Source organism: Colius striatus, unplaced genomic scaffold (assembly GCF_028858725.1).
Source record: "Colius striatus isolate bColStr4 unplaced genomic scaffold, bColStr4.1.hap1 scaffold_48, whole genome shotgun sequence".
Taxonomy (NCBI): Eukaryota; Metazoa; Chordata; class Aves; order Coliiformes; family Coliidae; genus Colius; species Colius striatus.
In genome coordinates this window covers 287,378-314,420 of record NW_026908529.1, presented here as the reverse complement: position 1 = coordinate 314,420, position 27,043 = coordinate 287,378, and the positions used below count along the sequence as shown (strand labels likewise).

The window sequence follows — 27,043 nt, the reverse complement described above, 5'->3', positions numbered from 1 at the left end:
GGTGAATCTCTAGGGCAAGGGGTTAATCTTTCCTTTTCTTTGTGCAAACCCATCCAAGTCTAAGTTAGAAGCCTCTGAAAAGTGTTACTGCATGTAGACAGCCCTTGTTAAAATCTGCATCATCCATCTGTGTTTAAGAGCTCAGCAGCCTCAGCCCTTCCTGCATACCAAACATACAGTGTGCTTGCAGGACTTGGTCCATCCAGCCTGATGAGAATAGAATCAGATCTCCAAGACCAAGTATTTATTCCACTAAAAGATGAAAGGAAGAGGGCATAAGGGAGGAAAGACAAAACAACTACCACTGAGTCATAGAGTGGTAGGGTTGGAAGGGACCTTTAGAGATCATCCAGTCCAGCCCCCCTGCAGAAGCAGGTTCACCTAGATCAGGTCACACAGGAACGTGTTCAGGTGGGTTTGGAAACCTCCAGAGAGGAGCCTCCACACTGTCCCTGGGCAGCCTGGGCCAGGGCTCCCTCATCTCAGCACTGAAACAGTTTTTCCTGTGTGTATAGCACCCAGTCTGTATGGACCATACAGTGTTTGGCATGATGTCATCTCCAGCCTAGGGTGGAGATAACCTTCAGTCTTCTGGAAGTGACAGGTGAAGAGCTGCGCTAGAATAGTGCCCCAGAGTGAGAGCACAAGTGGGGAAGCCTCGCCTGTCTGCAGCAGACTCTCTCCCCAGGTCCAGCACACAGCATTAGGAGTTACTTTCCTCAAGAGAGAATAGATTTGTCTTCCTGCCTGTTTCCATAGCTCCAACAGTCAGGAGCCAGACCGCAGGGCCCAGAGATCAGCACTTGAATGCTGGAGCAAGGGACTATCTTTCAGAAGACCCGGAGGAAATCCCATGCCAAAGCTTCAATGCAGAGAACACTGTTTAGTTTTCAAATCTACCAAATCCACCACATGGTCACTTGAAATAAAGACTCCTCCTTCCCATCAGAGGTGCCTTCCAAAGGAGCTCTTCACATGCTTTGGGTGAAGGCAGGTTTCTGTGCTGAAACAAGACCAAGCAACAGCCAAGCCTAATTTTCTTTGCTGCGAGCTTGTGTTAAGAACAGAGTAGAGCCTGAATAAAGTTGTCCTTGTTTTCTGTCTGCATGCCTGTACACATTTTTCACAGTGTTTATAATAAGGAATCCAAATTCAGTGCTAGAGTGAGTAGATGCCATTCTGAAAACGTGCAAGGAACAGATGAAGGGAGTAGGAAGGTGTCGTTTGTGCGCAGCCTCATGTAGAGTAAAACAGTCCCTGCGCAGCAGATGGGTTTCTTAAGCACATACACTGGGTTTGGAGTGCGGAATGTTTCCTTTAATCAGATGTCTCCTCAGGCCTCGTGTTTTTGGAGTATTTCACCCTCTGTCGTCGAGAGAGGAGCCTTCTCTCACTTACAATGAAGCACCAGCATATATATTGAGGCCCTTGCTGTGGTGAGGTGTGGTGTAGTGGTACACGAAGCGATGGCACTGGAGCCTTGTCTCCAGTAACGATTCACCATATCTGAAGGGATTTAGAAGCACGAAGGAACTGAGAACTTTGGTCAGTTTGACAGAGGTGATAAAAAACTTCAGTGGCATGTATGTTAAAAGCATTTCTGTCTCTGCAGGACTACCTGATCCGACTGGCATCTGCCACCTTAGTGAACGTTTCCCTTGCTGGTTAGTTTCTTGCCACTATGCTAATACACTGCTTTCAAGTGGGCAAGAATAAACAGAAAAGTACATACATTTTCAGGGCCCAGCTCAGTGAAGCCTGTGCTTTGAAAGGGGTAGGGAGAGGGCATTATTTCACAAGGTTTCTTAGATTGGTGCTGACCCTGACTGCAGGCTGTGCTGCTTTATGCTTACCTGACTCGCTCCAGCTCTCAGTGAACTGGAAACAAAACTACTTGCAGGATGAACTGTTAAAAAGATGCAGTCTGGGCTGTGTTTTACTACAAACAATACCCAGTGTAAATAACTAAACCCCAGACCTCTCTTATTTTAGGAAAACAGTTGCATGTCGTTACTTTCCCTTGATATGTTGCTCTCCAGCCTCACCTAACAAATATCCTCAAAGCACATGCTAAATATGTAACACCAAGGAAAGATTATAGTGGCGATGCCAGGGGGTGGAACAATTGTTACACGTCTTGGCCTGTTGAGAAAGACCCCAACAACTTGAAAGTGGGAGAAAACTGAATTACAACATAGCTGCTAAATCAGGTATTCCCACAGCGTTGCCTCTCTGATTTATCGCTGTTGATGCATGTGAAGCTCTTCAGAAGGAATAAAAGTTCTGGAGCCCTTTAACTTCAAATGAGTAAAGTCTGTACAGTAATATCATTCCAGCTGTTTCTTTTATTAGCTGCGGCTTCATGTTTCTGTCCTTGACACTTGAAGATCAAACCTACTGAAATATGAATCATTGGAAAATGTGAGTTTACTTCAGCGTCTCATTTTGTCAAGAAGCTCATTATGTAAGAGGAATGTGTCATGGAGGTAGTCATCCCCGTGGTGGGGGTGCAGGCATGCTACTGCTCTTCCCACCGTGCACACCCCCCTGAATACACCTACGGGCTGCTGTTGATGCAGGTAATAAGACATAGGCTATGTCTTGAAAGAAATCGTGGGTTTAAGATCTTATTTGCCTCAGGAAAGGTAGGTTTATTTGGGGGGGGGGAGGGAAGCACCAGTTTAAGTCAGCCCTGCACAGCAGTGGCACAGCCTCCATCCAGACGTAGCAGGGCTGAGTGGGACTTTGCAGTCGTTTCCTCTGGTTCTGGGAAGCTGTTCAGAGAAGAGACGGTGAAGCTGAAATAGAAATGCTCCTGTGATGTCCCTGATCCCACTGGCAGAGTCACAGGAAGGACAACGGATAGAGAGAAGATTAGGATGGAGCAGGAATACAGAAAAACACAAACAGAGGGGAAATTAAGGAGAGGGAAGGGAGGGACTTGGGGAGGGGAGAACAGAGCACTGAAAATGGTGTCAATAGGAGAACCACCTGGTTTTCCCCAGGCTCCAAAGGATCACCTCAGAAGCTGTTAGTTAAGGCAGTCTTCAAGGAGGGAAGAAAAGCCTGAATCCCCCCAGGGCACAAACAGGGGTCGAAACACAGTTTCCTCTGCTTTGGCTGCAGGGCAAGAGCTAATGCAGGAGGAGCTGAAGAGGTGGGATGTCAGCTCCTGCCTGACAGCCCTGGGAAGGCTGGGGATCAGCCAGTGGATCTGGGGTGGTTGGTCTGAAATGGGGCTTTCTGCAGGAGTGAGCTTACTGTGTGTTCCTTGTTTACTGGGAGACACACGTGGTACATCTGGAGTTTGTTTTGCAGAACAGCCACATGCTCCCAAATGTAACAGTTGCTCAGTTTGAGCTTTGCCCTAAACGTATCAGATCCTATAAAACACTACAGTGCTCTGTGGACTTTACTGTTTCAAACTGGGCACCTAGAATAAGGCTCCTCTGGAAGATTATTTTGACTTTTGGTTTATTTTCCTGCTGCTCTAGAGTCTTGTGCATTTCATTGGGGCCAGTGAAACCACACCATTTCATAGAGCCCGTGCAAAGTAATGAACGTGGGCCATGCATGACAAGATTGTAGTGAGAGCCTCAAAGTCAGTACTGCTGTGTTGTGCTCGGGGTTTAGCTGGGGGCCCGAGCACTGAATTGAGTAAGTTGAAGAAATATACAATAACTGTCTTCTATTCTGTGCAGCAAGAGATAAAATGCCATAGAGGAGAACTCATGTGTTGGTTCACAGGCTGTTACTACAGTGCAGACTATTTCCTTGTCTTTTGAGTGCTGAGTTTGTAAGTAATGAGTAGAAATTAGCCTGAAACCTCCTCCTACAAGCAGCTGGGCTTGGGGATTTGGACATGTTTGTCCTTTAAGCTGTGCTGGGACACTGTAAGATGAGGATGAAGAGACTGATTTCACAGGAGAAGTTGCACATACGTGTGCAAGAGAGAACAAAGGTGGTCACGGCCAAGCTGGAGAAACAGGGAGCCGAGGCCAGCGTCACTGATGGAGCAGAGGGACCTGGGTTTGCTCAGTAACAGACCAGGGGAACAGGTGAAGAGGAAGGAGTTGTGAAGGGTCACTATGAAATATGGGAGTGAGCCAAACAATTTCTTTCCTTTGATCTCCATTCATTTATAACCATGTTGGTGTTGAGTCTCCTGGCACTAGTGTTTTTACAATGAATAGCTGAAAGGACAAAACCAGGTCTAAATTGTGCTGGTCTTGTGCTGAATAGCTTTCTGTAGCCTAGAAGTTACTTGGAGTTTTTACTCTTTTAGCTGTTGGACATTTTAAATGCGAAGCATGCAATTTACTTCAGACAGCTCTGAAAACAATAGCAAACTACAGACTGCTCTTATTCCATTGTCTGCAGGGACGGTTACAACAGCCTTTGCATCAGCCAGAATGCTTTTATTTCTTTAGTGAGAAATGCCTTATCTTTTGACAGACAAGAAAAGCTGAGATGGTTCAGTGTTTCAGATTCAGTTCCAGATTTGCTGATGTTTAAAATTAGCACCTCTGCATTTTTGCTGTGCTGAACTGATGATGTGAACACAATAGAGTGTTTCAGTCTGTGCATCCTGAGATGAGTTGTTCTGTAGTTACCCAGTGTTACTTCTTCCATTAACAGGAGGGAATCCTCCCTAGTTGGCAACAGGATTAGAAACTGTGTGTAGCTCAGATGTAAGCCTGGCTCTTTACCTTTTTAAAGGTTTCGTTTTCTTTATACCCCTTTTCCCAAGTTGTTTGTTGTGAAACGTTCCAGTGAGTGTATGAGAAACGTTTAATTTCCTGCTGATGGGGCGTATCTTTCCATGCAGTTGTGCTTTGACTTATTTTTGGGGAACCCTGGTTTGCTGCTCACATCGTAACATGCCTACATCTCCTTTTAATAATCACTTCAAGTGTGCTGAGCACTTCAGTTTCCTAAGTCAAAAAAAGAGACTCCACAGAGCGTTCTAACTTGCTTTGTTAAACAGTTCAACGCGACTTTATGTTGTTAACTGTGGGGGTATTGTTACTCCACTTTTAGGATGTTTGTACTTACATACATTGTGCACATTTTACTTGGAGCTCAGAAGTTATTCTCTCTAACATTTTGTTCTTGTTGTTTCTCTGTATTTCTAACTCACTTTTACAATCTATACATTTCATTTATGCTTTAGAAAAGAAACATCTGGTAGGTTTTTTTAACGAGAGCTTAGTGTTCATTGATCAGACAAGCAGCAAGGAATCTGCTGTATGGCTGATGATGGCAGGAAAACGAGGTGGTAGTCTCACTAACAATCAGTAAAGTCTGTATAAACTGGTGCTGCCTCATTTTCCAGGTTAGCTGAGCTCAGACTTGCACGCTTACAGGAAAACAAAAATGGTGTTTAAAAATGCCTGACTTGGGAAAAATACTCTTTTGAGACATAGAGATTAGAAACATTTAAAACACTCACACGTCTGCGGTTAAAGATGCTCACTCTTCATCCTCTCATGTCTAGAGCTTTCCTGTTTTAGCTTTGAGGTTCGGTCATCGTGTCGATGCCACTGGTTTTAGTCAGTTTTGTGTCCTGCAGAAATCAATTCATATTGTTCAGATACAACCTTCTAAGAATATTTCTGAAAGTAACACATCAACAAGTTTCTATTTTACACAGCCTGTGGAGCTGGATTTTGGAATTTGCTTTTTTAGTCGTTCTTTTGTGGAAGAGAAATCTTTCAGGCATGAATTGATAGTCCAGATCTTTTGAGGTCTGTCTTTTGAGGTCTGTCTGTGCTAACCTATCCCTTCCACAAGGCTGTTTTTCTTAACTGTCTTTTTCCCACTCTTTAAAAGGAGCTTGTAAGATCTACAGGTAAAAAAACCACTCCAGTGGAGAGTAGGGTGCTGGAGGTTTTTCATCCCTTGGTCACTCTTGCACTAGTCCTAAATGCACAAAGAACTGCCTCCCCAAGTTTTGCATACAGTAGCTTGCAGGGCAGAGCCGACTGCTTGCTGAGTCTGTAGAAGGGCTAATTCAAAATTCAGAGCAGTTATAATACAAATTTTAAACACCTTAGAAATGACATTTGACTTTTTATGATGAAACCCTGTGTTTTTTGCTTGGTCGGTATGAGAAATAGGTAGAGAATATATCCTCACTTCCCTCACGTGTTCTTTTCACACCAAAAAATTGCTGCAAGGATAGACAGAACCTATAGGGTTACTGCAAATTATTATCTTGGTGCTTACGTGCTTGTGAAGGTTGAAATTTCTGGCGGTGCAGCTGCATCAGATTTCTGCCTGCAGCCCTTACTGCTCTCGGAATCAGTGTCTCCAAATGGGCTCTGCAGTTTTCCTTAGCTGAGTCACTCCCTCACCATGAACTGCCATAAAGGGATGATTTCTTCCGCTTTGCTTTCTAGGGTTTAGCCTGCACTGCCCCCCTTCTTTTCAGAACAAGAACTCCTCAGAAAATACCTCTTGTAGTAATGCAGTCGAGTTCAGAGGGTTTCAGAAATCTGGATTGTTGGTGGCCTTTTTTGTTGGAGGGACTCTTGGGGTTTGTGCTTCTCATCTGTTTCTAGTTGCTAATTTGAAAAAGAAGCCAGCAAAGCAGCATGTTGGTTTCCTTTGTAAGTGGTGATTGAAGTGGTTCCCAGCTGCCAGGTGAATGTGAATGTCTGTGAGACACTTCAGGTGATAAGTTACCCATAAAATCTTAAGTATATTGCAACATATCCAAGGTGTTTCATCTCATTTTTCTTAATGAACCACATTTCTTGCTTAATTCTTGCATAAAACACGGATGAGTCGAACTGGAAAGCTTTTGAATTTGGCAGAATAATAACAGTCTTTACACTGGTTAAGATGCATTTTGTAGAAGAGGGATTTTGATTATGAAGAGCTAAAAAAATGCATGAAATCTGTTGTCACATGTCACATGTTTCTATGTGACCTACTCTAGGAGGTCCTGCTCTGGCAGGGGGTTGAACTGGATGAGCTTTCAAGGTCCCTTCCAGCCCCTGAGGTTCTGTGTTGTACACACATGTAGCATATGCAGAAATGTATACCCAGATTTATGAAAGTTTGCCTCAACTGTGTTGAAGAAAGTGGGTATCAAAAGGAAACTGACTTAGTGAGAGACCAATTCAGAATGAGGTGTGCACGTTGATTACCTCATTGGTGAAAAACAAAGGGATGGCAGCTGATTAGTGCTTCTTTCTTATGCTGGCAGTCATACTCCCTTTCTATTCCAGCCTTCCACCAGGCAAGCTCGGTACAGGTAGTCACATAACAAAGTGATGCTGTGCAATGTATTGAATCCTGGCTTTGTAACCCAATTCACTTCACTGCAGTCACTGGTAGCTAAGGCACTACATGAGTGGCTTCTTCTGAAAGATGCTGCATGTACTGTGTTAGTAGGACAGCTTCCTCTACCCAGGCTGACCCACCACATGTCTGCGTAGTCAGCCTGGCCACAGCACACGCTCCTTTCTCCTGGTTCTCTCTGCTGATGCATTCCCCGAGTGCCTTGTTTAACCTGATTTCCCTTTTGCAGCATGAGATGCTAGGCCAGATGAAGCTGTACCTGTAGAGCTGTGCTAGCCTGCTCTCAGCAGGCCAGGGAAGAACAGAAGTCGTGATGTTGCGACGTGCCCTTTTCACACATGTGATCTTGCCCGTGTAACAGGGTCACGTGGGAGCTCTCACAGACCTGCAAGGTATTCTTGAATTACAGATGATGGCTGAGACTGTAAGTGGAAGAAGGGTACGAATTGAAGGTGGAGTTAGTACTGGAAATGAATTGTGAGGCTGTGTGCACACTAATGGCTGTGGTGGAAGCATCCGGCTGCTGCATTGGGAACAGAGTACCACCGTGTTCCCTTCTGTGGCAGCAGGTGGTGAGTTTGCTTAAGCTTGTGGATTTTCTTACACTGTCGAGGACTACAGTTTGTGTGAGGCATGTAAATCCATTTTCACTTAGCTTGGAATTGTTTTCCTAAAGTAGACTCTCATTGAGTTAAAGCAAAAACCGTTCCACAGGGACAGGTTTACACGTAAAGGCTTGAAACACACCTGGTTCAAGTTTATTGGTATAAAAATCCTTCTTTCCTTGAGTAGCCAGCTGTGACCTCTGAAGCAGTTCATGCATATCACCATGTGAAAGCTAAATGGGACTATCAGGAGCAAAATCAGGATGGAAGTGAAGGTTAAGGTGTGAAGAACTAAAGATGGGGAGGAAACGTGGTAAAAGGGGTCACTGGATATGAACTGGGGAGTTGGTGGGACTTGCACTTGCTGAATTAGAGGTGTGTGGGCAGTGCTTACCTCTCCACTGCAGAGACAGGGCTGCTGCTTCTGACCTGATGCTTTCTGCAGACTGATGACTTCCAGTGCCTGTAGACAGGTCTTTGGCATACTTCTGCCCCAACCTCAAGGGGGATTCTCCTTCCCCCCTCCTCTGCCCTGGTGAGGCCTCATTTAAGAGTCCTGTGTCCAGTTCTGGGCTCCTCAGCTCAAGAGGGACGGGGAACTACTGGAGAGAGGCCAGCATAGGGCCACCAAATGGTCAGGGGACTGGAGCATCTTCCTTCTGAGGAAAGGCTGTGGAACCTGGGGCTGTTCATCTTGGAGGAGACTCAGGGGGGATCTCATTAATACAAGTATTTGAAAGGTGGATGTCAAGGGGACGGGTGACACTTTTTTCTGTTGTATCCAGTGACAGGACAAGGGGAAGTAGACAAAAGCTGGAACACAAAAACTTAAGGAAAAACTTCTTTACTGTAAGGATGAGGGAGCCCTGGCCCAGGCTGCCCAGGGAGGGTGTGGAGGCTCCTTCTCTGAAGGTTTCTCAACCTGCCTGGACACGTTCCTGTGTGACCTGATCTAGATGGGACCCGCTTTGGCAGGGGGTTGGACTGGATGGTCTCTAAAGGTCCCTTCCAGCCCCTACCATTCTGTGACCAGCACAGGTCACAGCTGTGTGCTTTGCACCCGTGGCCCAGCATGTGTGGCTGGCCAGGACTGGGCCCGGCTGGGACACAGCTCTGGGTGCCCAGGGTGCGGTGCCTGTGTGAGCCGGGCTGCAGGCAGAGCTGTGCCAGGCTGTGCTTGCGCTGGAGCCCACTGGGGAATGGCTGGGCACCAAGTGCCAGGCTCCCCAGAGGTGTGCTGTGTCTGCTCTGCAGCCCTGGGGAGCGGCAGGGCCGGGTTCCCTGACTCTATAAGGACTGTTTGAGGAAGGAGACCAAGTGTGTGGCTGCAAGGTTCTGCTGCTGCCACCGAGTGGGATGTGGGTGAGCTGTCTCAGGTGTCTCCCAGGGTGGCCCCTCCTGGGAGAAGACAGGCTGCACTGTGATGGCTGTCAAAAAAGCAGGTGCTTGTAAAATTCCCCTCTGGTATTTCAGACAGACAGCACTCCTGACACTGCCAAATGCAGCCGCAGGCTCATGCTGCTGAGAGATGGTCAGTGTAGCCAGGAGAGGTCTCCTGAGGATACTGTAACAGATGCAGCCCCAAAGGCCCGTTTGGCAGAGCATGCCAGTTAATTCTGCCTGTGCTGCAGTCTCTTTCTACAAGAGGAAAAGAGCCTCTCTGGAAGAAGGCTGAAGTCTGCAGTCTGGTCAGGTCAGCATTCTCCTGCCAAATGCAATTGGATGTGTGTGTGTCCCCCAGCAGACTGAGAAGGTACAGAGATGGCCCTGGGCCAGCTCCAGGGGGAATTCCTTCAGATTTGGAGGGTAAACTTAACATTTCCTCCATCAATAATGGTGTTTTCAAACGTGCAGTCAATGTGTACATTTAGGGTGTCCTTAATGTAGGCACTGAACATCCTGAGATGGTTTTTCCCCCTTTGTGTATGTTTGTCAGCCATATATGCTGAGATATCAAGAGCATAAACTCCCAGCTGATTCTGTATCTCGTGCTTGTGTCTGTTTATACATAGGCAGGTCTTTGGACTCTTCTTCACACCCCTGGGGACACACAGCTAGTGTTTAACTGCACCTAGCTGAAAGCAGCACGTCCATTAGAACACGGTTATATCTGGGGCCAGTATCTCCACTCTGCATGTCTCTTCTTTATGGCCTCGATACAGGTGAAGCCATCCAAGGGTGAATTGAAGCTGCCACAGGGTGAGGAGCAAGGCTGGCGCTGGCAATCGCCTCAGTGTGAGGAGGCTGGTGCTGGTGATTGCCTCAGGATGAGGAGGCTGGTGCTGGTGATCGCCTCAGGATGAGGAGGCTGGTACTGGGATCGCCTCAGGATGAGGAGGCTGGTACTGGAATTGCCTCAGGATGAGGAGGCTGGCGCTGGTGATCGCCTCAGGATGAGGAGGCTGGCGCTGGGATCGCCTCAGGATGAGGAGGCTGGTACTGGGATCGCCTCAGGATGAGGAGGCTGGTGACCTCCTCAGTGTGAGGAGGCTGGCGATCGCCTCAGGATGAGGAGGCTGGCGCTGGAATTGCCTCAGGATGAGGAGGCTGGCGCTGGGATCGCCTCAGTGTGAGGAGGCTGCTGATCGCCTCAGTGTGAGGAGAGGCCGGCGCTGGCGATCGCCTCAGTGTGAGGAGAGGCCGGCGCTGGGAACCGCCTCAGTGTGAGGAGGCTGCTGATCGCCTAAGTGTGAGGAGAGGCTGGCGCTGGCGATCGCCTCAGTGTGAGGAGAGGCCGGCGCTGGGAACCGCCTCAGTGTGAGGAGGCTGCTGATCGCCTCAGTGTGAGGAGAGGCCGGCGCTGGCGATCGCCTCAGTTTGAGGAGAGGCCAGCGCTGGGATCGCCTCGCCTGCTGCCGTGGCCCCGCGGCCGTGCGGCACTGGGTGCCTCGCTGCGGCGGGATGGATGCCTGGCTGGCTGTCGCCCTCTGCCGGGGCGGCCCGTGCGGCTGTGAGGGGAGCTGGGATGGCGGCCCCGGGTACGGGCTCCCGGCCGCACGCACCGGGTGGGCTTTTGGCGCCGGGGCGGCAAGGGAGCACCTGCCGAGGGCCTGGGAAAGAGATTCTCAAATGTAGCTCGGCCTTCATCAAGAAGGATGCAGGAGCCGCTGCTGTTTCACCAGCAGACACCGTGCCTGCTGGTTCTGAGCCTTCCTGACACAGAAAACCTGAGCTGTCAGCTCCCAGCTCCAGAGGGACAGGGAAGTGCTGGAGAGAGGCCGGCACAGGGCCACCAAGATGATCAGGGGACTGGAGCATCTTTCATACGAGGAAAGGCTGCGGGACCTGGGGCTGTTTAGTCTGGAGAAGAGGAGACTGAGGGGAGATCTCATTAATATTGACAAATATCTCAATGTCAGGAGGTTGGGGCAGCACTTTTTTCTGTTGTATCCACTGACAGGACAAGGGATGATGGGATGAAGCTGGAACACAAACAGTTCCATTGAAACATAAGCAAAAACTGTGTCAGTGCTGAGGTGAGGGAGCCCTGGCCCAGGCTGCCCAGGGAGGGTGTGGAGGCTCCTTCTCTGGAGGTTCCCAAACCCACCTGGACACATTCCTGTGTGACCTGATCTAGGTGGGACCTGCTTTGTCAGGGGGTTGGACTGGATGGTCTCTAAAGGTCCCTTCCAGCACCTACCATGCTGTGATTCTGTGGTGCTGTATTTTATAACCAGTTGCCTGTCTGTCTTTGTTTTCAGATGCTACAACTGCGGTGGCCTCAACCACCACGCTAAAGAATGTAGTCTACCTCTGCAGTGCCATTACTGTCAGAGCATCATGCACATGCTGGCTAACTGCCCCTACAAAACTGTCTCGCAGCAGCCCGCCAGCTCTCAGGGAAGACACGAAGCTGAGCCGCAGCCTTCCACGTCCGCGTTCCCGAGAGAAGGGGGAGGAGCGCACGGCTACTTGTCTCCACCGCACTCTCAGAAAGGCAGGCTGGAGGTCTCGGAGCGCTCGGGCTGGTCACCGCAGGAGGCTTCGTCGAGCAAGCTGTCGGCATCGCCCGAGGAACCCAGCAGAAAGGGGCCTTCTGTGCAGAAAAGGAGAAAAACTTAGAAGTATTTGTCGTAACTTTTCGTTTCCTTTATCCTCTCGGGATGTCTACCTCATGCAAGTACAGGGGAAATATTTTTCATTATCAGTAGCTGACCTGGAATTTTAACTACTGTTGAGGAACTGTGAATATATATTTTTTTTCTTTAATAGACAAATCACTCCAAGCAGAGTTTCACGTGAGCAGGGTGTGCTGTGTTCTGCCTCCTCTGTGTGTGTGTGGGTGTGTTACGTATCTAGGAGCGTAATTGTTCTTTCCCCATCAGATCGACTCCCCCAAGACATTACTGTGAAGCAATAGGCACAGTATCCACAAACATTCCCAAACTCCTCCCCAGAACCCTTTTTTTCCAAACGTGTTTGAAAAACGACCAAGAGATCTCACTGGGAAACAAACCCGATAAACCCCACGTGGAAGTGAGATCGAGACTGTTACTCCTCTTGTGAACCAAAGGATACTTTCACATTTTAAAGCTGCCATATGGTACTAACGATACTAAGACATCCCCCTTACAGTCAGTTCATTTTCCTTCTCACCTCCACAAAGTACCAAAGCTCGTCCCCTCCCCGTGCTGGGCAGAGCCATGACCCAGCACGGCTCCCACTGCCACCGTCCTTTCCTGGTGAAAGGGGTTCAGAGCTCTGGAAAGGACAATGAGTGTGCAGTTTCTGTGCTGGTTTCTCAAAAACCTCTGCTAAGATTGAAGTGGATGTACCTGTAATTGAGATGGCTGTTGTGTAGGGGAGAATGTGTGTTACCGAGTGGGATCAGGAGACCATCCTGTTTAACCCCTTGTGTTCTGTGAATGTTTAGGGGACCTTGGTGGCAGTAGCAGCAGCAGCAGCAGCAACTTCTCATGGTCCCAAGTAGTGCCCCTCGATTTGAAGGGACTTGACCCTTGTTTTCTGTTGAGATGCCATGGAGAGAACTCCCTAGGGATTTTTTGTTGTTGTCTTGTTGTTGTCAGTTCTGGTTTTAAAGAAAAGGAAATGCAAAGCTAATGAGGTCCTGGGATAAATAGCTTTTTAAGAATAAAGGTAGATGGGTGCTTGTGGTTGCTCAGCCAGCCTCCCTTGCTGATGACATGACTTTTGTCCAGCCAAGAACAGGTGTCTGCTGCAGACAAGCTCAAATGAGGGGACCTGCAAAACTTGCCAGAAGCCCTGGGCATTGTCTGCTTCTTGTGAGCTGGAGGCTGTCGCTGACCAGCCTCAGTCCGGAGTGTGCTGGGACCACACACCTCTGCATGAAAGAGGAGACAGGTTGGTGGCCTCAGAGCGAGACTCCCTGGGCTGCAGCCCTTGCTCGGGGTTAATAGAGTTGGAGCCTATCAAAACTCCAAGTCGCTTCCCATTTGCAGTTCCGGAGTTACCAAGTCACACGTAAGATAACGTACTCTGACAAATCCCCTTGCGGGTGGAAGTTAATTAGAGAAACCTGTATAATCCTTAACATTGGCAAGACCAGACCTAGGAGAAGAATCAAGACCTACCCCTGGGACAGGTACCATGTCATCTAGACTACACCCTCTCCCAAACTGTACTCTTAGCTGTGAAAGCAGATCCTCTAGGTCAGGACTAAATAACATTGGTGCCTTGCAAGAACCCAGCTACTTCCCATGTTGCAATTACCATATATCTGATTGTCTTTCAGAGGACTGTAATTATTTTATTGGGGTTACACTTGATCATGCAAGGGCAAAAAAACCAAAGCAAGTATAAACCCCACGTGTATCAGCAAATGTCCTCTGCTTTTTCCAAGCATGTCTTACCCACTACTTGCTTTGCATGTCTTCGCTGTCCCAGGCTGAAGAGAGCTCAGCTTTCACCTCTCTCAAGAATGCTTTATCTCTCTACTTCTTTCCAGGCTTGTCTGTTAGCTTTCCTCCTTTCTCAGAAGAAAGCAAGCTTTACATTTTTAATAATGATCGAATTGTCTCCTCTACACTAACCATAACACACATACAGTTAACAATAGAAGCAAAAGGTTGAGCAAAGCAAAGGTCATGGCAATTGAGCCTGATTTCATGAGACAGTGTGGGTATGTTATTGTTCCCAATGCAGAAGTCTAGGTTTGAAGGAAGATAATGCATTCATGAAACTGGGCCACAGGAAATGATCATTCTGCCATTGCTTTGGAGTGACCTGCAAATGCTGCTTTCATTAGGGTCACAAGCAGCCACCTGAAAATGATATAGGAATGTGCACTCATCAAAATACTTCACAAACAATTAGATTCTTCCACACCTAGCTACTGGGTAAAATGTTCCAGTATGAATGATCAATCATACCGGTAAGGGTAGAAAAGCCTCTCCACTGATTTGTATCACTTCCATTTTCCTCACTTGGTAATAAGAGAGGAACGGGAAACTCAGGTCCATGGGTTTTTGATAAACCATGGGATTAGGAAGGGATACTTTATCACATGAAAACTGAGGCATGGCACTTAAAGAAACACACAAAAAGAGCAGCTTTCAGCTCCTTAGAGAAAGGATCTATTGCTGAAGTCCAGACAAACTGCTTAGGGAAAAAGGACAGGGTTAAACGATGGAAGTTACACACTTGGCTGCTTAAACATCCATCAGTCTGTACAACTGCAGTACTGGTGGTCCAGCATAACTTCTTTGATACTTCCATTGCCTGCAGTGGAGTTTTTCTAGCAATGCATTTAGCTCTGCACTTTAGTAGCCTAAAATACTAAGCCTAATAACATCAGAGTATCAACCAGATGAAGCCAGTGCGCTGTTCCTGAGAGTGAAAAATACCAGGCACCTGGATGGCCTTTATATATTCAGCTCATCAGCCAGCTTTCCAGCTGCTGAATGTCAGCCCTGCCTCCCTTCTTCCCCTCTGTCCACCTGGCTCTGGCACAGAGTCTTCTCGTCAGTGGCTTCATTAAGCAGTCAAACATTGCCAGTACTCACACCACTCGGCCCTTCAGTGACTGTCAGATTTTTGCCGCTCCAGTTTCTCTGCCCTCCTTTTCATCACCAGGAATTCTTCCCTGACTGCATGGTGGATCTTTGCCTCCATCACCATTCTGTAGCTGACTTGTCTCCATTATTTTCAGCCTAAGACATGTCTTTGTTATTTACACTCCAGAATCTGTTGGAAAAAGTCCTGAGATCTTTCTGCTCCCACAGCAAGCTGCTCCTCCACTTCCTCGCTTAGCTTTCCCTTTGGCCAAGCAGCACCTCTTTTTCTTTCCTTATTCTGTGGGTTTTATCCCTGGCTGTTATATGTCACTTTTTGTTTTGGATATCTAAAAGATTAAATAAGTAGGATTTGCTAAGATCTCCATTCCATGCTTCCTTCTCTATTCATGTTTAAACTTGGACTCTGTCTGCCTAAGTGTTTTCCAAACTCATTCTGATGGGAAGTAGAATGGGATATTTAAAGGCAGTCAGAAAATAACTCAAAATGTATTAAAATGCCGTGCTGCTTTTCCAATTGTCTTTCATTTCATTAGAAGGGTATGGGAAATATGAAGGGAGACTCTCCTGTATGAAAGCAGTCTCCATCTGAACCAGTGGAGCTTTCGGTTCACCCTTTAGCCATGTGGTTTACTTCTGCAGTTTAATCTACGAGTGTGTCGTGGTTTAGGCCCATCAGGGAACAAAAGACCACGATTAGCCTCGAGTACCGAGGAGGCTGAGAATTGCTCGAGGGCAGGGAGGGCTTAATTGCCGCTTAAGGTTCAGGACAAAGCAGACCAGGCCACTTGGTTTGGGGAAGAAAAAAAACCAGAAAATAATTTAATGCAACATCAACTAAAACATACCCACAAAAACCCAAAACATAACCAAAAAGAAACAACACAGAGGAATACGTCAATGAAGAGTCCAACCAGCCTTTTTAAGAACACCTTCCCGCCACACCTCCCCTCTTCCCGGGCTCAGAGCCCTGATCCCGGGGTTTTTACCTTGCCCCCCCCTGAACGGTTCATGGGGGGCAGGCAGTGGAGGTCTCAGTCAGTCTGCTCCCAATAGCTTCTGCCGTCTGTCCCTCCTCAGGACGGGTGAACTCCACACCAGTCCTCCCTGCGAGTCCGTGGGGTAACTCACACACATGGCAGCCCTGCACGGGCTGCTCCGACGCGCACTTATCCCAAAGGCTGCAGCTCCTCTCTGCCTCTCGTGTGGGGCTGCTCTGTGGCACACAGGCTCTCCAGCACGGCCTGGGCCATGGCCGTCTCCCCACACAGTCCCTCGCCCGTCCGGGCTCACTCACATGGAGCTGCTGGTGGCTCTCAGTCCTGCCACGGATCTCCACAGGTTTCAGGGGCACAGCCTGCATTCTCGCCACGGCCTGCAGAAGGGTCTCCGGTCTACTGCTCCTCCTTCCTTCCTCCTCTGGCTGAAGGGTCCGCGTGGTCGCCTCCATCTTGTATCCCTCTTACACCTCCTGACTCGCATTTCAAATTCCCGTCCCCTAAATAGTGATCGCAGAGGCGCCAGATTGGCCCAGCCGGGCCGGAGGTGGGTGTGAACCCAGGAGCCGGGGGAGGGTCCGCAAACTCTTTACCGGGTCTTCACTGCAACCCGCTCCCCCTGTTACTAAGCCAAAAGCTGCTCCTTGCTAAACCAGAACAGAGTGAATTCTGATTGACTGAACGTGAAAGGGGCAGAGGCAAGCCACAAGTAAAACAAAATCCTTTGAAATGGTATTTTTGATCACTTTTAGCCTTGGTTACCAATTAAGGTTTCACTCCTTAAATTTGTGATTGCCAATAAAAGCCACACTGCAGACGAATGCTTGGAAACTATCACTCCAGTGGCACGTTACTCTAGGCCAGTGGGGATCCAGTGAAGCTCCTTCCAAACCATGGTAACTTCTCAACCTGTTTTTTCAATATGTAACAGAACAGAGAAAGGCTGACCTAAATGCTTGTAATTATTTCTCATGATTGAAGCGAGGGTAGATGAAGAACCAAAGTGAATGTATAAGCCAGCTGTGGCTTACCACCCACAGATGCAGAAGGCGGGCGCTTTCTCACTCTACGTCCCCAACTCAAGTAATCATTTCCTTTCTTCACCATTGTATACTTTGAAAAATGGTCTGTATTTTTTTTTCCTGCCAGCTAACAATTCAGTTTTTGGAGCCTGCAGTTCCCTGAGGAACATTAGTTCAAACTCCTTAAATCAAGCTGCTCTAAAGAGCCAGACAGTCTGAGCTGATCAAAACTGCATACAGTGCAGTGCGATAAAATCCACAGACCAGGCTCGGCCACAGCAACACAACATTTATTCCTAACATTAAGCTCACATTTTCTTATGGCTGTTTTTCTTAAAGTCCATACATATTGATTTAAAAAGCATTAAAATGTTAATGGTCAACCAAGCACACGCCACTGAATTCCTAAGAAAGTATTTGAACATGACTCTGGTCCTTGTGAAATAATCGTTTAAGCCTGAAGATCTTGTGCACTAATTCAGCTTTACCTGAAACCCCTCATCCTGCACCAGACTTGTTGCTGTTGCTTTTGCTGAGCATATGATGAAAAGCTACCTATTATTCCTCCTTTTTCAAAAGTGCCATCATCCCCACTGATAATTACTCTGTAGAGGTGCATTCTCAGACTTTTTGGTTTGAACTGGACCAAACAGGAGTCAGAATCCTGACATCAGAAGTAGAACAAGCATTTCAAAACGTGGCTACAGACTACCCCTTTGGGTAGTCAGCTGGACACAAGGAGACCTGAGCTTTCATTCCCACACTCCCATCTTTTTTGTCTTTGGTGTCAGTGTAATGTAAAACATAGAGGCAATTCAAACTGGGAACCACTCAAATATTAGTCTCTTTTTAGGGCTGGCTCTTACAGAAGAGGTCCTCATCATAGAGACCCACCCCCTTCCCCACCTCTCATCAACCTGATTGTGGGGTCAAGATCCACAGGCCACATCAGTCCTGGGAAATAAAACAGCTCAGGGCTCATTTGCTGACCCTGTGACTAACTAGCCTGATGTGTTCTCACAGCCACACAAGAGTTTAAATAGGTTATCCCTGCAACCAGGACAAAAGCAATCTGCCTACTAGGGCTTAGTCCTTGGTAGTTCTCCATCCACAGCCTGGCAATAGTTGTTTTGCCAGGGCTTAGTTGGCATAAAAGCACTTCATGGACTGCTGGCAACCAGTGCTCAGGCATTTCCCCTGGCCCTGGTAATTTTGCTAATTCAGATGGAGCCAAAGAGTCTTCACATCCCTGAACAGGCAGATCAGCAGTGAGGACCTGGGCACAGGATTCTCCATCCATGAAACACACATGATGGGGGGAACAGACGGATTGAGAGCAGTAATCACAGACTGACAGCATGGTAGGGGTTGGAAGGGACCTTTAGAGATCATCCAGTCCAATCCCTGGAGTTATATATGCTGCCTCAGTCTAGAAAGCTGATAGAAAGAGTTTACAGCTTCCTCTTTGGTTTGCTCTTCCTGATCAACCCATCACCAGTGGATGCCATGGTAAGTTTCTGGATGCACACCACTCAGTTTCTGCACCATCTTAAATAATGAGCATAACCCCAACTTTCAAATTAGTGTATCTGAGTCACAGAGCAAGGACAGAAATGATCAAGCATGGAAGAAGAAATAGTTATTGCTTTGGAATTAAATGTAGTCTTGTGAAGGTGGTGACTACTGGTTTAGAAAAGGTGTGGAAAAGTCAACAGCTGAGGCTCAGCAGAGTGCTTTCAGCATGCTTGTAACAAAGGCTGCACTGAAATGCAATTAACTTGGCTGCAACAACAAAAAAATGTCTAAAAAGGCATTTGTGATAAAATATTTGTCTCTGATGACCATATTGAATGTCATTGCCAGCTAAGAAACAGAAGAGAGTTTAGACTTTCATGAGGCACAAGCGGGTCTGGGGAAAAGAAAACAAGAAACAGAGAACATGAGCCTCACCAGGTCCTATCTCACACTTGATCTCGGTTTTGCTGCCAGCATGCTGGGAACACTTAGCTTTGGAACTGCAGCAATTTTCCTTTGATTGAGTTTGACAGTACACCTGAAGTGCTGTGGTTTGATTGGGTTTTTTTTTAAAGAGGTGTGAAATGGAGTATATGGGAGTCATATGATTTGCCAGCAGGCTTCAGCCCCATAGGGTGTAGAGCTGATAGACACTTTCCAAAGCTGAAGGAGCAATCTTATTGCCATCTTTCTGCATTAGTGCCCCTGAGACCACTGGTGAATCATGAAGCTGTATGAAGAGGTCCACAGCAAGTCTGCAGTGCCACGGGCAGTGAGAGAAGGCTGCTCCTCTGGGGAAGGGGGAACAGGAAAGCCTGAGGGGCAGGGGCCTTGAGAACACAGGCACAGAGCAGGCCTGTTGGTGGCAACTAAGGCCAGACAAGCCCATGAGGATGAGGTGGATCCAGGGACAAGCCTGTCACCCATCAGTGTCCAGATAAACAGGCATGGCCATGGCTGCAGCACAGCTGCAATGGAGCTTAAGCTGGGAAGAAGGGTGAGAGCCTCAGCCTAAAAGCAGCTCCCTGGCAAAGGAGCATCAAGCCTCCACTGAGGTTTCATCTAGCAAGCTACCACCTATACTGTCTCCTAAGTTAGCCCTGAGCCCAGCCAGCCACATGCCCAGAAGGGGGGATGCAGACAAGATCGCCCCACACCAGCCATATATCCACTCTAAGTTTTCCCCACATTTCTGTTTTGCTTTTGTCTACAACAGCTCCTTATGGTATCTGTTTCAACACTCTTGTAATCTCCATTCTGCAGACAAGCATCTAAATTACTTTTTTCCTCTCTGCTGCATTTCCAGGCCTTTTTTCTCTTCATTCTTTTAGTGTATCCTATGTATCCTAGTGTATCCACTAACTTCCCACACTTCCCTCATGGTTTCACAGTCAGTCTCCCCCACGCATAGTCCCAGTCCCTGCTCCTCACAACGAATAGGAGAGATGCTGCTGCCTCCCACAGATCCCTATGACAGCTCTTCCAGCCAACAGGAACCCTGCTCTTCATTATCTCGTACTTCACATATTGTGGATTACACTGTGATGGCAAATAAATACCAAATAAAGTCTGCCTCCGCTCTTCAGTTCCTAGACTTAGGTTTTTGCCCCTTGAACAGTCCTGATCTCAGGAGACTCTTCCTCCTAATCTATTTTCCCCCTCATCCTGCTCTGGCATTTGTCTTTTTTTTCTCCATTTGACTCAGACAGCTTCTTCCTTCATGCTTTCAGAGTGTTAGCAGTAAGGTCATTAAAAGGACATGAGAGGGTAATTTCTGGTTCTTATTTCCCAAGCAAGAACCTGTCTGGGAAAAGGAGCAGCTAAAAGCCTCCACAGAAAGTTTTCCTTGAGATTCTGCAGCCTGGACAAGGAGGAGGAGCCTGTACATGAACTACCCATCTGCTGTAGAGGACCCAGTGCACATAGGGCTGCTCGGTGTTCACGGTTGGAAGTGACCTGGGGTTTTGTTTTGGATGCAAGGCTTAGTAGATTTTCATAGAATCACAGAATGGTAGGGGTTGGAAGGGACCTTTAGATATCATCTAGTCCAACCCCACTGCCAAAGCAGATCCACCTAGATTTTAGCTGTTAAGATAGTGTGTCAGTGTGTGCAAGCTGGGGTTTGGCAAAGGGTTGTACGGCTCAGCCAGAGCTGGACAGAATACTGGCACAAACGGCATTTCCTTGCCATTACACCAGATTTGAAGTGCCGGGAGGGTGGGCGGCGCTGAGGGGGCTGCCCTGAGGGGGTTGCCGGCGGGCGGGCGGCGCTGAGGGGGCTAAGCGTGGGCAGGAGGCTCCCGGGGATCGTGCGGGCGGCTCTGAGGGGGCTAAGCGTGGGCCGGCGGCTCCCGGGGGTCGGGCGGCACTGAGGGGGCTGCGCTGAGGGGGCTGAGCGCGGGAAGGCGGCTCCCGGGGGTCGGGCGGACGGTGCTGAGGGGACTGAGCGCGGGAAGGTGGCTCCCGGGGGTCGGGCGGACGGTGCTGAGGGGGCTGCCCGCGGGAAGGCGGCTCCCAGGGGTCGGGCGGGCGGCGGCCCCGCCCCTCCCCGCCCGCTGGGTCGCGCTGCCCTCGAGCGTTCCTCGGCGTGAGCGACCGCCCGAGCCCTCCTGCCGCTGCGGCTCGCCTCTCTCCACCTCCTCCGTTCCATCCTCCCGGCGGGCTCAGGAAGGCAGCCGCCGGCGCAGCCCCGCTTAGCCCGGCCACCATGGCGCGCGGGAGGTAAGCGAGCTCCCTTCACCTCTCCTCCGCCGCGGGTCTCGCCCCGCCGCCGGCGCCGCACCTGCCGGGGCGTGCGCGGGCCCGTGTCCCGCCGCGGCTGTGGGGAGGGAGCGGGCGGGCGGGTTTCTTTCCGAGGCCGGAGCGAAAAGTTGCGCTGGGGCGGAGCGGAGGCGAAGCGGCCCCGCATTGTTGTGCTCGGGCGCGGGTGTTTCCCTGCGCTGCGGGCGGCGGCGTGGCGGGTGTACTTCCGGGTTCGCACCTTTTTTTCCCTCGGCCGCCGCTCCGCGCCCCCTCCTCCGCCGCTGCCTTCGAGGGGAGCCGCTGTCAGCACCTGAGCCGCGGCTCCCCCTCGAGGGCGGGGGGCGGGGAAGGGTGCGGCGGGCAGCGGCCGCACGTCAAACACGGACGACGACGGCAGCCGTAGCGGAGGGACGGGCGAAGGTACGGAGCGCGGAGGGGGCGCGGGGCGTCGCGCGCGGCGGCGTGTGCGCGGTGCGGGGGGCTCAAACGCTGCGCCTTGGCGGGGCCGCCATTTCGAATGTCTCCCTGCCGCGCCGCGGGGAGCGCGGGGTCGCGCCCGGCCGCTGCCCGGCCCGGCGGGGCTGCGCGGAGACGGCCCGTGCGGGGGGAGGGGGCTCGCCGGGTAACGCTCGCGGCCGGCTCTGACGCGGAGTTACCGCTGCCGGCGGGACGCGGGACGAGGAAGAACAAATAAAAGTGCAGAAGTGCCTCCGAAACGCCTGGTCTGGTCTCACGCCCGCGGGGGAGAGGCGGCGGAGTCGGTTCGGGCGCTTCTTCGCGCCCGCCGGCTGGATACCGGGTGGTGGCTGCATGCCGGGGTGTTGGGCTGAGGCTGCAGCGAAGCATGCAGCGGGTCAGATCAACAGCGACTAAATTAACCTAGCAATAAGCAAACAGCAGAAATGCACGTAAATATCTCGCTCGAGCCGTGACTAAATACGACATCGGCGTAGCTAAATAAATCTAAAACCTCGAGGTTCATTTCAGTGTTTTGTAACGTGGGGGTTTTTGCTTTATCACGAGGGAATTGCCCGTTTTAATCTGATACACGTAGTAAGGTATTTGATTCATTTACTTGTTTCTCTCTCACCGGTTTTTAGCAGTTGAGTTGATTACGTGTTATATTCTTACAGCGATGGGACACAATAGCCGTGCACTCGTCCATTGTGTTTGCAGACTTGGTGCTCCTTCCTTACATAACTGAACTTGCTGTGGTTTGTAAACAGGCCATGTACGGGGCTGGGGAGTTTCTCCCCATCTAGTAGCCTGGTTTGCAATATCACATCTTGAGTAGAAACAATATGAGTAATTGCAGGTGCTGAAAAACGTCCTGTCGCGAGCAAGTCGCCAGATGCTGAGGCAATAATTACAGTTAAATTTGGTTGTCATTCATTTAAATGCAGCTGTGTGTAGTTTCCTTGGTAGCTAGGTATATCCTATTGTACTGAAATGCAGTAGTTCATGTTTACTCTTGCATCGATACCCGTGTGCTGTGCTCTACAAAACTGCAAGTCATTTGTGGTTTTTTTAAAACACACTGAAAACAACCTTAAAGCTTAAGAGGAGACAACCCTGATGAGCTCGTTCAGGAAACTATTTGTAAGATATGCATCCCAGGCATCATCCTATGAACAGTGATGGGTTTTCCCCTTGGTATAGAGTAGTAAGAATTAATATTGAATTAAATTATGACCTTAATTATTAATACAGCAGGAAGCCAAGTTTCCTCTGCTGTACTGAAACAAATCGTGCATGTAATGGCACAAGTAGTGATTAGGGCTGATGTTTGCTCCATATAAGTAGTTGCAAAAAATGCAGCTGTAGTAGAAAATCTGCCTGAGTGTGTATGACAAAAATAGCTGTCTCCCACTGTGCTCTGAAATACATCCTGTGACAGGCGGGTGCTGGTGTCTCAGTTCTATCCAGCCTTCTTTTAATCTGAAAATGTGTTAGCTGGCACGTATTTAAAACTTGAGAAGAGGAAAAATAGTGATAAGTAAATGAAGGAGGATGCACCAAACCCTCTCCCTCCTAGGCCTGCAGGGCTGCAGCCTCAGCTATTGCCAGCTGTTTCCAATCGCATCCTCAGGCGCAGAAATGAGTTTTTAAACCCCAAGCGGGTGTCTTCTCCTTTTGCTCCAGTTCCCAGTAAGCCTTCTATTCCAATCGCAACTTACAGCCCGCGGCAGGCGTTGCCATCGCGGAGCGCTGTGGGTGGGGGATAGCTTCCCAAGGAGACATCTTTCCCTGGGCAGGGAGGGCGGCGGGGTCGGCGTGTGTTGGGCCGGAGCTGCGCGGCGGCGGCCGGAGCTGCGGGGTCGGTGCGGGGCCGGGGCTGCGGCCCCTCCTGCGGCCGGCGTGGCGAGGCGCGGCGCGGCGCTGTCCGTGGTGCTGAAGGCCGCCAGCCATGTTTTCCGCGGCCGGGGGGCGAGGGGCGGCCGCCCCTTGCCCGTCCTGTCGTCGCCGCGGAGTCGTCGCCTGTATTTTTGCGTCGTTCACAAGGAGGGGGGGGGTCACAGTAGGGAAATGCTTTCACCTAAAGCTTTTGTGTCATGCACTTGTAATCGCTCCGGTACTGCGTGCTGGCAGTGATATCCATGGGAGACTTTCCCCCATGGAAAAAGGGCCCTTCCACCAGAGAAAACAATATATGCAAAAACTGAAAGCAAATTGCAAAGCATAGTGTTACATGTATAAAATGGATGCCCAGATGAAAGCAAGAAACTAGGGAGGAACTTGCTGTTTGCTATTTTTAACCACAGGCTCAGTTTATGAAAGGACACTCTGAAAGGTAATATCCAAACAGCACGTCATCCATGCGAACACAGTCACCAGTGGTAGGTGGTACGGGGATGCTTCAGGAGAAAAACAAGTATCCATTATCAGCAGTATGCACACAGGCACAAGACATTTTTTTTCCTTTCTTTCTCTCTGTAGGAAAAGACAGATACATTTTAAAGTGCATGCAATGTAGATGACTCTTTTATTTCTTTCCTAAGTTCACTTTAATGTCCTTCAGCATACCCAGTACATTAAAAGGAAAAAAAAGCTGTTTTTTTCACCCCAGAGACAAGTGTTCATGTTCTGTAATTGCACAGTGGGTGTTTCCAATAAAAAAAAAAAGCAAACATGCTACTCTGGTTTGATGTGGAGAGGCTGAAAAAAAAGACAGAAAAACACAACCCTGATGTGTTTCACATGGGAGAATAATAATGTTTAAAATGTATGGACTTTTTAGCATTCTGTTTCTAAAAATAGAATAAATTGTTATGCAGGGGCTTCAAATCAAAGGTCAGGGGTGAGAAACGGGGACAAAGGTCATGCAGCTCATTTTCAAGCAATCAGTTTCTAGTGTTTTCACCGTTGAACAAAAGCTTAATTATACAGAAAAATGAGGACTCTAATATTGAACTAGTCGGTTTCAACAGAGAAATGGAGGTACAATTCCCTCTTTTCTTGAATGTGGCTGTAATAGGGAACTATCTGTGCTACTGCTACTGACACAAAAATCAATCTGTCTAGTTTTAAACGTTTAAAACCGTTCCTTAGTTTAGCATTTGATAACCTGAAATTGTATTTAGAATTTGTGCTCGGCAGGGAAGGGAAGAGTGTGGAGCCATTTTCTGCTTTCTCAGTGAGCAAAGAATGAGGTCATTCCCAATGATGCACGGTGTGATTTCAGTAAAGTTAAACTGCAGGTCCGTGCACTTTGGAACTCATGCACATACTTCTTATTTCTAGCAAAGAACTTCCCTTCCTAAAAATCCTGCTTCCAGTCTGCAGCATTCTCCCTGTCATTGTACAGTAAATATACAGCCCAAAACCCCGACTGTTTTAACCAGTATGTGTGTGTGGTTATCATTTTGTAACATGCAGTGTAATATTCCTCCCCTCAGATTCAGGATCTTTAACAGTGTTTATATTTATAGGATCATACTCACACTAAACTATGTTTTGGTAATATTCTAAAGGTCTTTAATAAATATTCTATGGGTAGCATTTTATATTTCCTACAGCACGTTCAGTATTGCAACATCAAAGGATAAGACCCACAAATTACACTGCTGAAATTTGCACACTCACTGCTGGTTTTGAATCACACCCCAGGGTTTTGATTTTCTTTCAAGCACTGTGTCTCCTGTACCTGCTTCAAATAGTGATGTGTGCACCACAGTTAAAGATTTGCATCTTTGGTTTTAGAGACTGAGAACTGTTAGATCTTCCTGTGTTTTGGGTGGTTTTTGTCTGGTTTGAATGAAGGACCTGTCTGCACTAAAGTCTCTTAGAAATGGCCATTGTATGACTTTATTTGTTCAGTGGTTTGAAACAGTGACTCAGTCAGAAGGTATGATGTGCAGGACTGCTGTCCACTCTGGTTAGAATAAGAGAAATGCCATACACCCTGAACCATTCATCATTGTAGGAAAGTGAATATTGGTGTTCAAAATACACTCACTCATCTATTATTTTACTTTTATAAGCTTTGCTTTGGTTGCTTTAATACACAATATCCATAGCAGTATTTGATCATGTCACAAAAGATAAATGACTGTAAAATACTCTCAAGTAATAATTCAGTGATTAAAAAAAAAAAAAAACAACAAATCTTACAAACCAAAAACAAGAAAGAAGATTCTGTATTTTGTAGGTAAAAGGCTTATTTGTTCGTAAAGCAAAAATCCCATGCTGTGTAAGCTCTGTGAAAATAAGTGCGAGGTTAATGTTAAAAAACCTTCAGAAAGGAGGTCTGAACAAACTGTACTAAAGAAGTTGTTACAGGAACAAGTGAAAACCCACAGAATGTATTTTTAAAAATAAAACTTGTTGCAGTGCCATCACTTCTGAGAGGGTGATGTTAAAGTCTTAATTGCTTAGAGTACTTTTGCAGCCTAAACAAAAGAGGTAAGCTGTACCATTTGTTTACAGTACAGATGGTTATGTATTGAGGGAAAAAAATGTACAATTCTGGATTAAAAATGTACCATGTCTACATTGAACATGAGCAATAAACACTCAGCTTAGTGTAATCAGGGGAATGGAAGAAACAGCATTTATTTTTAAACTAAAAAGTGAAATATTGAATTCACCTCATTGCCATAACGGCTCTTTCTTAATTTGGCCTTTAATGTGTATCTTTTTCAGGGCTTTATTTGGCATTGTTTTGTTTGCAAATAGTTTTCCAGTGAGGAAATAAAACCTAACTGTATGTGTATATCTATTTAGATATAGTTTCTCATAGAATTAACTACAAAATAAATCCATAATAGAGCTCTGAAAAATATCTGTGACTTCAGAATTGTAGCTTTTAGAGTTTTTCCTTAAGTAAGTACTGATACTCTTTAATTTTAAAAACACAAAGAAAATTCCATCTGAAAACAAATAATAAGGTCACAAGGTGGTTTTCTCACAGGTTCATTTGCTGTGTAGCAAATCAGTCTGTGGCAAGGTTGATATGCCCATGCTGACAGTAAACTGGGAGCCAAATACTTCAAATGTGAAGCAGAAAGAAAAACAGAACTAGCACGGCGGCGCGTGTCCACACACACACTCACACACACACACATGTCGGTCCGTCCCTCGTCAGCATCCCGCGTGTGCGCGGACTCGCACACACACACACACACACACATCTTTTTTCTATCATAAAACCGCCCTGGTTCTCCTTCCTGTCAGTGCTCTACTGAAGAAAGGATTCCCCATTAGGATAATTGCCATCTCTGTGTTTGTGGCATTGTTTTGTGGGCCTGAAGCAACCTTGTAAACTGTGGGAGCCTACTGTGAGAAAGACAGTCCTGTGTTAACAAATCTTTCTTGCTTTTCGTTGCTGTGGTTGTTGTTAGGGCTGCTTCTACTGTAACTTC

The 27,043-nt window shown here is 47.9% G+C and overlaps 1 protein-coding gene across 1 annotated transcript in view; it reads left to right on the top strand.

Annotated features, from left to right (window-relative positions):
• Positions 1 to 11,975, top strand: part of LOC133629498 (protein lin-28 homolog B-like) — a 36,216-nt gene extending 24,241 nt beyond the window's left edge. Inside the window, 1 exon segment of the mRNA XM_062020155.1 lies at positions 11,615 to 11,975. Coding sequence (XP_061876139.1) covers positions 11,615 to 11,975 — 361 coding nt within the window.
• Positions 11,976 to 27,043: the final 15,068 nt, after the last annotated feature.